At 40.8% G+C, this 15,522-nt stretch overlaps 1 protein-coding gene across 10 annotated transcripts in view; it reads left to right on the top strand.

Moving 5' to 3' along the window:
- Window positions 1-15,522, top strand: part of TIAM1 (TIAM Rac1 associated GEF 1) — a 443,241-nt gene that overhangs the window by 342,471 nt on the left and 85,248 nt on the right. For all 10 annotated transcript variants that reach the window (XM_063702595.1, XM_063702591.1, XM_063702592.1 and 7 more), the window contains 4 exons: window positions 280-426; window positions 4,515-4,589; window positions 7,679-7,849; window positions 14,911-15,015. In XM_063702595.1, the coding sequence (XP_063558665.1) occupies window positions 280-426; window positions 4,515-4,589; window positions 7,679-7,849; window positions 14,911-15,015 (498 nt within the window). The remainder of the gene's footprint in view (window positions 1-279; window positions 427-4,514; window positions 4,590-7,678; window positions 7,850-14,910; window positions 15,016-15,522) is intronic.

Genomic DNA, 15,522 nt, shown 5'->3' with positions numbered 1-15,522 from the left:
AACAGAACATATATTTTATTCCTATATTACATATTTTTGCTGATGATTTCAAACAAGGATTGAATTTGCCAGCTTTTCATTTCCATTCTGAATCCATGAAGGGCTCTCAAAGTCCCAATATGTCTGGGTCATGGATTGAATACTTTAGGCATTGGGGTCGGGGTTGGCTGGCATGATGGAGGAGGGTTTTTTGAAGGGTGGGACTTATGGGGACCTCAAGTCACAAGTGGGTGGTCCTGACGCATCTCCCTTGTGGCTGCTTGTCCTTGCCATCCTCAGGTGGCAGCACGCACTGGTGAAACTGGAGTGAGAAGACGTACTCAGGCCATGTCCAGATCCGCGAGCAAGCGAAGGAGCAGGTTTTCTTCTCTGTGGGGTCTGGATACTACCTCCAAAAAGAAGCAGGGACGGCCAAGCATCAATCAGGTAGGTTCCAGAGCAGATGAAAAGCGAGCCCGCACAAATCACTTCTGTGGCCACCTCAATTTGGGATGTGTGTGTTTCTTCAGTGAGGCCGAGTGTTATTTAAAATCAACTAGTTGGCACAAAGAAACTAGCTGTGCTAGACACTTTTAATAGATAATGCATACCCATAACATTGAACTCTGCTATTAGTCTATCACCAAGCTGCAGTTTCCCACCTGCATCCTTTCCAAACCTTCATTAATTACAGACCTACTCAAAGCGCACAATTCACCCTGAGTCTTCAGGAAAAAGCAGGGCTCTGCAATGAAGCCAAGTGGGTACCTGAGTGCAGTCTTTTTTTTTTTTTTTTGGAGACAGAGTCTCGCTCTGTCACCAGGCTGGAGTGCAGTGGCACAATCTTGGCTGACTGCAACCTCCACCTCCCTGATTCAAGTGATTCTTCTGCCTCAGCCTCCCGAGTAGCTGGGACTACAGGTGCCCACCACCATGCCTGGCTAATTTTTGTGTTTTTAGTAGAGACGGGGTTTCACCATATTGGCCAGGCTGGTCTTGAACTCCTGACCCTCATGATCCACCTGCCTCAGCCTCCCCAAGTGCTGGGATTACAGGCATGAGCCACTGCAGCTGGCCATGCAGAATCTTTTTAAGCTGCCTCTGGCACTGGATGAAAGACAGCCTCCAGGGAGTTCTGATTATTCTCTGCCCTTGACTTTTTGGAGCTGACATTAAATGGGCAGATCCTCTGCCTACTGGAATGAGGAGACAGGAATCTGTGAGAGCTCGCCCACTGCCACAGCCCCCTTCTGCTCAGGTCCAGGGGCTGGAATGGGATCTCGGTATGTCTTGAGGGCGCAACATAGCCTGGTGCCGTGACAGGTGTCCACTGACCATGTACAGCCACCCAATTCTTGCCCATTAAATTTGACTTCTTCACTCGCCAAGGCCAGTCTCCTGCTGGGGTTACTTCCGTGAAGCCCACTGTCTGTTGTTATTGTCTTCCCTGTCCTTCGGCTTTGAGAAATGAGTAGCTCCAGAACTGCTTGTTTAGATTTCAGGGACTAAAGGAACATGAGCATCTGTAGTCTTTCGGAAGAAGAATGTCCAGTTTGTGGGCTGCGGTGGCTGGAAAGTCAGGCCTTCAGCATTTTGGAGGTCATGACTAAGACTGCTAGTTTGACCTATTCACCCCATGCCCTTGTGAAAAGTGAGACGACGTCATCGACTGACTTGATAGAATGATCTCTCCTTGTTTGCTCGGACAGTTCCAGCCATTAATTTACTTAAGAAATGAATTTTAGAAAAGAGATTAGTCCTGAAAGCTGATGCCCTGAGTCCCTTAGCTGACTGTGATACTCATTGGTTTTTTGGTTTTGTTTTGTTTTGTTTGTGATGGAGTCTCACTCTGTCACCCAGGATGGAGTGCAGTGGTGCAATCTCGGCTCACCGCACCCTCTGCCTCCCAGTTCAAGTGATTCTCCTGCCTCAGCCTCCTGAGTAACTGGGATTACAGGCACTCACCACCACGTGCAGCTAATAGCTTATTATTTTTATATTTTTAGTAGAGATGGGGTTTCACCATGTTGGCCAGGCTGGTCTCGAACTCCTGACCTCAAGTGATCTGCCCACTTCGGCCTCCCAAAGTGCTGGGATTATAGACGTGGGCCACCGTGCCTGGATGATACTCACTGTTTTAATGTGGCATTTCCCTATCCTTGATGGAACCTGCGGAGAGCAGATGAGCAAATGCTAAGCGAGTGTGAGACTGAAGCAGTTTCGCAGTTTGTCCTGTGATCTTTGGGGAGAGTAGATCGTTGAGCTTGCTTCCATGGGTTTTACTTTTATGTAAATCTAAAGAAAAAACTGTGGAGGAAAGTCAACATTTCATCAGAAAAATCGCAAAAGAGACTTGATGGTTCTCAGTTAAAACCTGCAAAAGGAGGACATGAACCATCAGCATTTCTCTTCTTCTTCTTCTTTTTTTTTTTTTTCTTTTTTGAGACGGAGTCTCACTCTGTTGCCCCAGGCTGGAGTGCAATGGCGCGATCTCAGCTCACTGCAATCTCTGCCTCCTGGGTTCAAGCGATTCTCTTGCCTCAGCCTCCTGAGTAGCTGGGATTACAGGCGCCCGCCACCACACCCAGCTAACTTTTGTGTTGGTCAGGATGGTCTCGAACTCCTGACCCTGTGATCTGCCTGCTTTGGCCTCCCAAAGTGCTGGGATTATAGGCCTGAGCCACTGCGCCTGGCCCATTTCTCTTCTTCTTTCGGGAGGTGGTGGTGTCATTGTGTATGTGTCTTCTGCCCTGAGAGATGGCTCGGCCCACTGCCTCTGGACTTCACAGTTTGGACTTGTTTTCTAACAAAACCCTTTGTTCATGTGCTTCTGCTTGATTGGCACCAGGTTATGTTACCGCCCATTTCTACTGAAATATATGACTGAATTTAAATGAATTCAAGAGAATGTTTTAACATTTTTCTAAAATCAAAGCACAATGTAATGTCTTAGAAACAATTCTTGTATTTTTTCTAAAAGTATGAGTTTTTAAGAACCTTTTGCTTAGCCATAAACATACCAGTAGGAATTTGGTCATTAATTCTATAATTTGAAATGGACAAAAATTATGTTTTTTTGGCCAGGGGTGGTGGCTCATGCCTGTAATCCTAGCACTTTAGGAGGCCAAGGTGGGAGGATTCTTTGAGGCCAGGAGTTTGAGACCAGCCTGGGCAACATAGCAACATGCTTTCTCTACCGAAAAAAAGTTAAAAACATTGTATGTTTTTGTATATTTGATTTGCATGGAGGAAAGGCTTTTTCTTAATTGTGTACATTATCCTGATATTACATTCTTGTTTTAGGGATAATCACAAAATTCCTCATGTCCATGAGTTTCCTTACCTAGTGGCATTGTTACCCTATTCTAATTTTCATGGCATCTTTAAGTTAGCAGGATTGATTACATTTCAAGGAAGAGATAATTTTCTATTTTTTAATTAAAAAAACCCCTATGTTGCCATGTTGAGGTAAAAAGCTATAATATTCTCACATTCTACTTAAGAATGTATTACAAAGCAAGCAGATTTTTACTTATAAGTATCTGGTCAGGTATGTGAGGCTATAGCAGAAATGCTTCATTGTGAGTTTATCTAGCTCATTGCTTTTGCTAGTTTCTTTTCTTTTATTTATATTTTTCTTTTTCTTTCTGGTTTTTTTTTTTTTTTTTTTTTTTTTTTTTTTTTGAGACAAGGTCTCAGTCTGTTGCCCAGGCTGGAGTACAGTGGTGTGGTCTCAGCTCGCTGCAAACTTGACCTCCAGGGCACAAGTGATCCTCCCACCTCAGCTTCCCAAGTAGCTGGGACTACAGGAGCATGCCACTATGCATGGCTAATTTTCAAAATTTTTATAGAGACAGGGTCTCACTCTGTTGAGCAAACTGGTCTCAAACTCCTGGGCTCGAGCAATCCTCCTGCCTCAGCCTCCCAAAGTACTAGGATTGCAGATATGAGCTACCACGCCTAGCCTATTGTCTTTCTTTCTTTACTTTTTTTGAGACAAGGTCTCCCTCTATTGCCCAGATTGTAGTTCAGTGACGTGATCTTGTGATCCTCCTGCCTTAGCCTCAGGAGTAGCTGGGACTACAGGTGCACACCACCATGCCTGGCTAATTTAATGTAATTCTTTTTTTTTTTTTTTTTGTAGAGATGAGGTCTAACTATATTGCCCAGGCTGGTCTCAAACTCCTAGGCTCAAGCAGTCCTCCCGCCTCAGCTTCCCAAAGTGCTAGGGATTATAGGCATGAGCCACCATGCCCAGCCTATTTTCTTTAAGTAGAGATGAATTATCCAGATTTGAGAGCAAACTTTCTTTTTTTCCAACTGTCAAACACGTAGGGAAGTGATCTAGATAGAGGGATGTGTTTTTCCAGGTCTGCTCCCATAAATTATTGTACCTGCTTTGGGATTTGATGTAGGAGTATCTGAACACGTGTATAAGGTTTTGTCATAGCCATGCCCATTTCCTTCCCCCTTCCTACGTTTCGTTTGCCCTGTTGCCCAGATTGCTTTTTAAGATGGTACTTTTGTATATGCAGGTGTTTGGAGAGGGAACCGAAGCTGTAAAGAAATCTTTAGAGGGAATATTTGATGACATTGTTCCAGATGGCAAGGTAAAAATAAACGTGTGTTTTCTTTTCTAAAAGTACCACAAGTGCATCAACATATACATGGTGCAGTGTTGTCTTGAGCTACTAAAATTAAGTAAACTCAATATTAAAAACTGAAATCAGTTTTTAAAAGTTATGTAATAAGTCAACAAGAGATGGAAAATCATTTTATATTTAAAACTGAGTGGTAGAGGGAACATTCTCCTGCTGACATAACATTTCCCATACTTACCATTTGATGTGTGAGTTTCTAACTAGAATGTAAGAGGAAATTTGGGTTCTGAATAGCTGAATATTTTATGCCATTGCCAATTTCTTTCCATGTACAACTTCTCTTCCCAAGAGGTGTGTTCTTACTACTCTCCCTCTCTGCCCACACATGCTGTTTTGCTTCCATTAGTTTCAAAGAACTGTTCCGATAGCGTGTTCTTTAAAAAAAGAAAAACAACAAAAACGCATTTGCCTCCCAAGTCAAGTATTCAATTAAAGATTTGGCCGGGCGTGGTGACTTACGCCTGTAATCCCAGCACTTTGGGAAGCCAAGGTGGGTGGATCACGAGGTCAGGAGATCGAGACCATCCTGGCTAACACGATGAAACCCTGTCTCTACTAAAAATACAAAAAAAAAAAAAAAAATTAGCTGGACACCTGTAGTCCCAGCTACTTGGGAGGCTGAGGCAGCAGAATGGCGTGAACCCAGGATGCGGAGCTTGCAGTGAGCGGAGATGGAGCCACTGCACTCCAGCCTGGGTGACAGAGCAAGACTCTGTCTCAAAAAAAAAAAAAAAAAAAAAAAAAGATTCACAGACTTGGTTCAGCCTTGTGCTTGAATTTAACAGGTGCTTTCTAACTGCTCTGATTGAAAGCCCATAAAAATACTGATTTGTTTTTTAATTGGCCACTTTTTTCAGCCTCTAAATAAATAGACGTCTCTCGTTTTCAAGACCCTAGTAGTGATACTGGGAGCCTGTTTGTGTGGGGGATGGGGGATGGTCTGATGTTGATAATGTGACCTTGGTGTGATCCTCTGGTTCTCGGGCTCAGAATCAATATGACAGAATTCAGCCCTCAGTTGCCATGCAACCAAGTAGTGTCAGTCATCAGTGGCTCAGCCCCATGTTGTAGATGGAGCTGAGCTTCAGAATCCAGAGTGCCATGGGGAGTTCTGCTGTTGGAGGGGAAGAGAGAAGAGTGGCCATGGGAAGGCCTTTTCTTTCCTTCTTACCCAAACTACTCATGAATGATGCTATCCTGGATATAAAGTCCACTGTTCTTGGAAATACTCATCCATGGCCACTGTCTGAGCATCTCTCTATGATGAAATTTGAAGAAATTCAGTTTTTGGGCCTATGTGCAATCCAAGCATAGTTTTTGATGTTAACTCGGTCATTTCTGAGGTTGGCCAGTTCATCTTGCATACCATTATTAGTCCAATTTTAATGCTGAGATATCTTCTCTAGACCACAGAACTTGGAAACTGCAAAAGTTTTTCCATTGGATTTCTGTGTAGCATTTTTGGTTTTCCATTTTTCTAAGATATGTCTTTCTCCCACATCCTGGCTAGAATGCCTTGTTTAGATGCAAAACTTGGGTTGATCCAGTGCTAAGGGGCATTTATTTAATGTGGCACACTGGAGCAGAGTCTGAATATTCCAATTATAGTTAATGGGATTTAGGTATGTTGATTGCTTTTTGACAATTCCTTCCCTGGAGTCCAACTTATCTGCTAAAGCAACTCTGTTCAAAGGCGAGGCTGAAATTATCTTCCCCAGCTGGATTTAGTTGAATGGCTTTTACGAAAACGTTTCCCCCATTCTTGGATTCCATTCTTCTTTTGAATGGAGGTTATATTACCACCTCTCAGCCTTCATTGGGAAATTTGTTCCTTCTTGTAATTTGCTGATACCAGCCTTGTTCTTGGTCATCAGTAGATACATATTTACCAACTAGCGGCCTGGTTATAAATCAATAATGAAGGCCTATTACTTAGCATATATTGAGCATCAATATTATGTTTACATTGCTGAAATCTAACATCATTCTTTCTTTGCTTATTTCGCGGGGCTCCTAACATTGTATCAATCTGAGGAACGTAACATTGTATCAATCTAAGGAACGTAACATTGTATCAATCTAAGGAACATCCTCTGCTTCATCTGCTTAGCTTGCTTAGGTTTAACCCAGCTGCTAAAGGAGGACTTCCCACCCTTCTCCCACATTCACAAACTTCATTCCACTCCCTGGTCCTCAGGCAGAGTGATGGAGAGGATACAGTGATGGCAGCAAAGGAGGCTTGTTTTTGCTACATTGTGCCATGATGTTATCCGTCAAGTTCTTTGACCTCCAGAAAATTGAATTGTCTCTGGCGCCGGGTCGTGCTGAAGGTCCAAGGAGAGCACAAAAATGATGCTGTCTATAAATTTAAATATGTAGTGCTAAAACATGATCTTTTTGAAAAAAAAAATGATTGGGGCTTCACCATTGCTTTGAACTGTAAAGTTCTCATGGCAGATGTGCTTGTTGTAGGAATTCCCTGCTTGAAACTTGAAATGAGTTTGTGGAAGAAATAAGAGCCATAAAGCTGAGCTGAATGGTGACTTTCTTTCTTTTCTTTTCTTTTCTTTTCTTTTCTTTTCTTTTCTTTTCTTTTCTTTCTTTCTTTCTTTCTTTCTTTCTTTCTTTCTTTCTTTCTTTCTTTCTCTTTCTTTCTTTTTCTCTCTCTTTCTTTTTATTCCTTCCTTCCTTCTTTCTTTCTTTTTCTTCCTTCCTTCCTTCCCTATCTCTCTCTCTCTCTCTCTTTCTTTTCTTCCAAATTTTGATACCTGCTCATTCATGTCGTGATCACCTATGGATGCTGTGGGCCAGTTGTGAAGCCTGCCTCACAGCTGAAGTTTGAAATCTCTCCACTGCACCATAAATCTGCTTTCTCAGTAGTTTCTCTCTCTCCAAGGGTTCCCCTGCCTCCCATCACTGCCTCCGCTTCTGCCCTGGGCTGTTTTCATGGGAATCGGTGATTCCTGTGTGCAGTCTGGGGATCTAGGGTTGTCAGAGCTCCACTGCTGCTGCCCTGCTAACTTTATTTTTTGTTATAGAGGGAGAAAGAAGTGGTCTTACCTAACGTTCACCAGCACAATCCTGACTGCGACATTTGGGTCCACGAGTATTTCACTCCATCCTGGTTCTGTCTGCCCAATAATCAGCCTGCCCTGACGGTCGTCCGGCCAGGCGACACTGCACGGGACACCCTGGAGCTGATTTGCAAGGTATGGAGCTGCTTTGGGTTGTTTCTCCAAGAAGAGCAGAATGGGGTGTAGGAATCTTCTAAGGCGCATGTGGAAACCCAGAGCCGTGTGGGAGAGGAAGGTGCTTAAAACACACCTGCCTTTCATTTCGGAGCAGCATTGCATTCCTTTGTGATAATATTCAAAATTATATTAGTGAATGCTTCACCTTTGGGAGGAGAGGAACTCTTCTAAGTAGCATCTTTCAATGTGTGTGTTTGATTGATTTCTAATGCACGTATCACGTGCTCATTGCAAACCTTTTAGAAAATCTAGGTGAAGAACACAACAGAAAATTAAGGCCACTCTTATTCACGAAATCCAGAAATAACCATTGCAAACATTTTGGCATTTGACCATTCATTCCTTTTTCCGCACACATACAGATACATGTGTTCAATGGCATCATATTATGGGTACTGTTCTGTCACCTGCTCTTTAATCAGTAACCGATAACACTATGGGCATCTTTAGAATTGGGGAAAATGGAAGGAAATGTAAGTTTGACCTCCATTGGTGGGAAATTCTTCTTTTGTGAACACAGAATTAGCCTTTTTAGAAATATGACAAATGATTGAGCTCCTTTTCTCTACTTTCACCTTAAACCATGGAAGAAATGCCTTGATCTTTTTCAAAGTGAACCTGGTTTCATTTTTCCCCCTGAAGGGCAGCCAGGTGAATGGTCTTGAGTGAGGGGAGAGAGAGGAAAGAAGAACTTTAATTGCATGCTTGTTTTTATTTTTACATAATGAATAGCATTAATAGTTCTATGTCGTAGTCGTATCAGGTCTGAGCCTGAGAAAGAGCTGAGACTTTGCCATTGTACACATGGAGGAAGTGAAGCTCAGAGGGCCTTAGCTGCTTGCCTGAACTCACATCACAGTCAGTTGCAAAGGAGAGACTAAACCCACGTCTGGCTTCTCTACAGCTGGGTGCATCCTGCAGTGCCGAGTGTCCACAAGAACTCTCGGAACCTGGGTTAGTCTTCAGGAAGGACAGTCAGTAAGGCTCAGAAGAATCTAGAATATATTCTTAGGGGAGTGAATTGGTCTTCTTTGGGGCTGCTAAAAAAAAAATGAAAAACTTTTCTATCACAATTTTATCCTAGAAGAAGTTGGATGGATGAAATGACGTTTTAAAGATCTCATCATTCAACACAATGTAAATACTGAATGACTTTCACTACCTCCGCAAGTACCTCAATTTTGTAGTTCTACTATCAGCAATTTTTGTATTTTCAAAAAAGCAAATCACAGACGGCTTTTTAAAGAAAAAAACATGGCTCTTCATGTGAATCAGGGAAATGGACAGTTCAGCTCAAATTAGCCTCTTAAAATGTCTTATGTATGTGGAGGAAAAATAGAAGAATCACTTGTTTTGGGCCATAACTAAAGTCAGCCCTGACACGGATGCTAAAAATAAATGGTATCACCTCTCTGTGTGCTTTGAATCCTTCATGTACGAGGGTTCTAGCTTTTGGAGATAATGGTATCTCAGTTCACAATTTTTTCTTGTTAATTACTTAACAAAATTGGTCTGTAGAGGATTTCTGCATTCCTTTATTTATAATTAGCACAATTCTTTAGAGACCCGTTAACATTCTGCAGAGCTGAAGAGTTATTGTCAGATCTGCAGATGAAGGTGTTAAAAGTAGAACTTTCTGGCTTTTTTGTATAAGCCCAACTCTGGCAGGTGTTTCTAGAGGAATAACATGGCTTTGGAGCATCCTGTGCACGTTGGCTTTAAACTCGATCAGGAATCGAAGGTTAAGCCAAAGTTTTCCGATTACCATTGATTGGTGGAAGATTGATCAGTGAGTGAAGAAATGAACGATTGGCCCACTTTACGTACGTTTCAAGCTTTTGCTTTGGAAGAAACTAGGGGAATGAAGAATAGTATTGTCATTGCCAGTTAGAGACTATATCTAGATAATGTAGTGGACCTGATCCCCTTTAAAGTGTTTATTTCTGTCACCTGAAAGGTTTCTGATGGCATCATTAAGGTACAAAATCCCTTTCTTCAACAGTAAAAGTTAGTCCTGTCCAATTTTCCCTGGGCCTTCAGTTCTTTTTCCCAAGACATAGAAATAAAAGCAAAAACAACGTGGTGTGGAACAAGCTTCTATCTCATGAGTTTATGCCGGGCATGGTGGCTCACGCCTGTAATCCCAGCACTTTGGGAGGCTGAGGAGGGCAGATCACTTGAGGCCAGGAGTTCGAGAGCAGCCTGGCCAACATGGCAAAACCCCATCTGTACTAAAAATACACACACATAAAAAATCTCATGAGTTTAAAACTGGAAGACTTGTGTGTGCATTTCAGAAACTGATGGTCTTTGGAAAAGCACCCATGTAGGAAAAGTGATATAGTATGCTCAGGGCCAGGTGCCTTCTAAAGCTTGCTTCTTCCTTGGAAAACACCTTATTGTAATTAGTGGATCTGATTTTATTCTTAAGAGGGAAGGAGATAATGGGGAAAACAGTGTCCCATGTTATTAACGATCTGATATAATGGCGAGTGGTTTTTTTTTTCCTCATTGAAAACAAAGATGATTGTAAAAATGCCTGTCTTTTGTTTCATTATTGTTATTCTCAATGTTTGGTGATAGATGCTTTCTCTAATATTTAATAATCAATCTGTTTCTTCTGTCTCTTGCATTCAGCTCATTCTCTTTCCTATTCTATCTGATCCACATCATTTCACATCAGTTTGCCATCTGCCATCTGAGCACCAGTCAAGTTCTGGTATAGTAAATGTTTCAAGATCTTCATTTCATATACAATTCATGTCAGAGATGTTACTGGAATGATTGTTGCTAAATATAGCAGGTAACCATGTTGCCCTATAGGTTTTGGATATATTCTGATCGTTACAACTACAAAAATAATTGCAACATATTTTCATTCGTTTATACCTACTGATATTATTCACATGTGACCATGTGTCAGTTTTATTTCATGCTTTTACTACGTCAGCTGTGGCTTTGGATATGCTATAACCATTGGCGTTTAGAGAAAGAAAAGGTTACTTTGAAGGGGAGGAAAAATATCTTCAGAAATTCTACAGTAGCACTTTGTGTGTGTGTGTGTGTGTGTGTGTGTGTCTGTGTGTGTGGATACATATTTCTGTATGCAGTGACTACATGTTTGCATTTCTGTATGCAGTAATTGCATGTTTGTATGTCTTCTAGAAGTTTGACTGAAATGGAAGAATATGAAGAAAAATAGAAGAGCAAAACATAATGGATTAGGAGCTCTAAGGCAGTAAATTCTGAGACATGTTATCTATTTTAATTGGCGCAAACTATTTACTGAAAATATCTACATTGTGTTTTGCTGTTTCATCCTTTGAAATAGTCGTAGTAAGATGCGAATTTAAAAAATTATGCCAACTAAACTAAAAATTGTTGTACCATAATACTTAGGGTATAATTTGCGGCTGCATTGCCTCAAAATGAATCAAATGCTAAGTAACTTAAGTACATGTACATTGGAAAACAAATTTATACCATTTAAATTTTTTCCTAACTGAATTTTCCTTGAATGTTTTACGAGTCTCAATTTTCTTTTGAATTTTCACTTGAATGTTTTATGTCTAAAGCAAGGCCACACATTTAGAATTACTATGTTTAAATATTCATTAACATTTGAAATTCCTTTGCACAAAGATGTATTCTGAACATGGTTAGTTGTTTGACTTGCTTTGATATTGACTAACAGGTATCTAAGGAGCATAAAATTCTTCTTGATCGTTCTGATGATCTGATTTAATTAATTCATTAGGATTTTATTTTTATGTTAGACCAGCCGTGATTAACAAGGGCTCATAATTCAGAAACTTTTACCAAAATAATAAGACACACTGGCATATATTTTGATCCAATGTCCTGTTTTGAGAGTAACTATTTACTGACCAAAATTAGGGCTCTTAAGTTACAAGTAAGACCATTATAATTTTCATGTTTGCTGCTTGTGCTGATTTTTATTTTTTAAAGTTATCAAGACATTATTATAACTTAAAGAAGTTTGAAAAATATGATGGTTTGTTGCAATAATCTTTTTTTCCTTTTACTTATTTATTAATTTTTTTTGAGACAGGGTCTCACTCTGTCCCCTGGCTGAAGTACAGTGGTGTAGTCGTAGCTCACTGCAGCCTTGCCCTCCCAGGCTCAAGCAATCCTCCCGCCTCAACTTCCTGAGTAGCCTACAGGGACTACAGGCTCACCCCACCATGCGTGGCTAATTTTTGTATTTTTGATACAGACAGGGTTTCACCATGTTACCCAGGCTGGTCAAACTCCTGGGCTTAAGCAACTAGCTCACCTTGGCCTCCCAAAGTGATGGGATTACAGGCATGAGCCACCACGCCCAGCCAAGAATCATTCTTATTACCATTGCTATATTTATCATTCTTTAGTTCTCTGCAATGCATTACACAATTCAAGTGAGGTGCCTTGATATTCTCTGCATGTTTGTATAAATGTTTTCAGTACTGTAGCATTTAGGGGATGCTGGAGTTCTCCGCAGTCCACACCAGGACCACCTTAGGCTATTTGTGCCTGACAGTGGGCTGTCTCTCACACTGAAGTTTCAGGAACCAGAACTTCTTGGGTGAGGTTGCTGTTTTGGCCTGATTTCTGGAAGACAGTCTGTTTCAGTGGCAGTCTCATTAAGGAGTGCCCACAAAGTGTTTATTAATGATGATGATAAGGTTTCCAAGTGAATTTGTTCCTGTTACTAAGAACCCATGAAATTTCATTTCTTTCCCTTCCGCCTCAGTCGGAAACAGATGGTGAACAAAAATTTTTGCTTCTAATTAAAGATTTCAGTGAGGACCCAGGTAGGTGGGAAACATTTGCAGCTTCGATCTCTCTTAGGAAAATTTTTCTTGCTCATCACATCACCCTAAATATTAGTATTTTGTTGTTGTTTATTTATCTTGATTCTCCAGCAGTAAGTAGCACACTTAAAAAGTTGCTGTTTTATGTTCCCTGGGCTTTCGCCTCCAGCCTTATTATCTTTGACATCAACAATCTTGGATCTGTCAGACATTGAGCATCTGGTCTCAAATATAGGCAGTGAAAGGACAAAAGCCAGGTGCACTGGGACATGTTCGGTGAATGGCATCTGTGTCTGGCACAGCAGGCTGCAAACTATCATATTACTCAGGAGAGGAGAAAGGTTGGGGTTCCCAAGAATCACTGATAGAAAACTTTATCCTTCTGCTATGTGTTCAGAGTGAACTCATTTCCACTTTCTGGAAATGTGCTTTTGCAAGAAAGCAGGTTGCCTGTCCTGCATGTACGTATTTATTTAAAATGCTAAACCACTGCTGCCTCACCTCCCACATCTACATAGCTTTTACCTGCAGCTGCAGACACTCCTGAAGACTGCATTTATGTTGTATTAGTTTCTGTATTCTCACTACTGCACATGGTGTCTGGCGTATCTAAGAGTTCGTTAAGTGTAACTGAATATATATTACTGGAATGGTTATTGGAATGCTGTTAGTTTGGCTTTAAAAATATTATTTTGAGGGTGGGGTAAGTAGAAAGAGTACTGAACCAGTTAAAATTAATTTTATTTATTTTGAAATAATTCTCACCTGCAGAGCTTTGAATGTGAAGAGGTTTTATATTTATTTTGTGAAAAATGTCCAATTTGTATAAAAGTAGGGAACAATGTAATAAATTCTCATGTATCTATCACCTAGCATCTGTAATGATCAAATTAAGTTTTATCAATTTACTCACTCACTCCCACCCCCAACTCTTATTTATTTTGGAAGCAAATTCCAGACATTATATCCTTTCTATCTATTAGCGCTTTAGGATGTATCCCTAAAAGATAAGAATGCTTTAAAAAATCACTTGGTTTAAACATTTTCTCTCTAGCAATATATTTTCATGTTGCTGTGTAACTTTCGGAGAGCATTTTCTTTTTTCCCTGTATCCTCTTGACTGTCTGCTGAGAATGATTTATAAAACCATGTTGGTATTATTACTTATTCCTCAAAATTAATTCAAAGATTACTTTTTAGACAGGAAAAAAAAATCTATTGTCCCATCCTGGACTAAAGGAGAAGCCTTGAAAATTTCAATTTTAGAATTGTTTTCTTTGAGCGAGTCTTTCAGTGTGTTTCCATAGTTGGACACACGCCTATTAGCACTGCCCCCGGAGGGAGTCTCACTTGGGGAGTATATAAATAAGATTGAAGTCCAAAAGCCTTGTCTTCACACTGACTCGCTTGCAAATGAACTGTTAACAACTGTCCCACTGTCTCTATGTGGTTAAAAAAACAACTTTGCCCGGGCACAGCTTTTTTCTCTCATTGTAAATACAGTATTTTCTTACCTTTCTTGTTACCCTTTTCTTTAATCACCTATCTATGAAGTTATATTTAAGAACCTTTTTGATCTGCTGTGTTTTGTTGAAAATTTTACCAGTGTTAGAGAGCACAATGAATCAAATAAGGAGGCGTGGAGATGTGAGTCAGTTGTTTCCACTGAATCCTAAGATACCCTTGGAATGTTACCAATGTGTTCAATGAAAGTTATTTTAAAACTTTGCATTTACGATGCTAACTTTTTAAAAAGTGTAGAAACTTTATACCCCATTCAGTATCAAATCTCTATTGGGCCGGGAGCAGTGGCCCACGCCTGTAATCCCAGCACTTTGGGATGCCAAGGCGGGTGAATCACCTGAGGTCAGGAGTTCGAGACCAGCCTGGCCAACATAGTGAAACCCCATCTCCACTAAAAACACAAAAATCAGCTGGGCGTGGTGGTGGGCGCCTGTAATCCCAGCTACTCAGGAAGCTGAGGCAGGAGAATCACTTGAACCCAGGAGGCGAAGGTTGCAGTGAGCCGAGATTGCGCCATTGCACTCCAGGCAGGGCGACAAGAGTGAAACTCCATCTCAAAACAACAACAACAACAAAAAACTCTGTTGGTCATGGGAATACATCATATATTGGTGGAGAACTAATTGTGCCTATTTACTATTGAACAGACGTTTTCTTTCTTTCTTTCTTTTTTTGTCCCAGACACATCAACTGGATCATTCTGCTCATTATCTGCGCCTGAAATTTCTAATAGAAAACAAAATGCAGCACTATGTTCCACAGCCCGAGGAAGACATCTATGAGCTGGTAATGTTATGACTGTTGTCCAGGCACATTTTATGGGAGATTATCTTCAAATTCTGAGTGTTCTCGTGTTAATTGTAGTTGGTGGAGTGGAACGAGTTCAAAAATAAATGAGCTTCATTCATAGCCCTTAAGTTGGTGGAGATGGCCTTACTTAGCTCAGTATTCCAGGGTGGAATGATCACCTTTGTTTACGCACGAAGCAGTGCAGTGCTATCATGAAAAATCAAAATCTAGAGCTATCTCTTAGATAGAACTTTAGTCGTTATTATAATACTAGCTTTCCTTGCATTGGCAATCTTTTATTTTATTGTATTTTAGTATTTTTATTTTGTTGTTTAGAGTCAGGATCTCACTCTGTCACTGAGGCTGGATGGAGTACAGTGGTGTGATCATAGCTCACCTCAACCTTGAACTACTGGGCTTAAGTGGTCCTCCTGTACCAGCCTCCTGAGTAACTGGAACCACAGGCACGCAGCTCCATGGCTGACGAACTTTTATTTTTTAATA

This window comes from Gorilla gorilla, chromosome 22 (assembly GCF_029281585.2).
Source record: "Gorilla gorilla gorilla isolate KB3781 chromosome 22, NHGRI_mGorGor1-v2.1_pri, whole genome shotgun sequence".
NCBI classification, from domain to species: Eukaryota; Metazoa; Chordata; class Mammalia; order Primates; family Hominidae; genus Gorilla; species Gorilla gorilla.
Note: the sequence above shows the minus strand (reverse complement) of the source record. Positions and strands in the feature narration are given on the sequence as shown.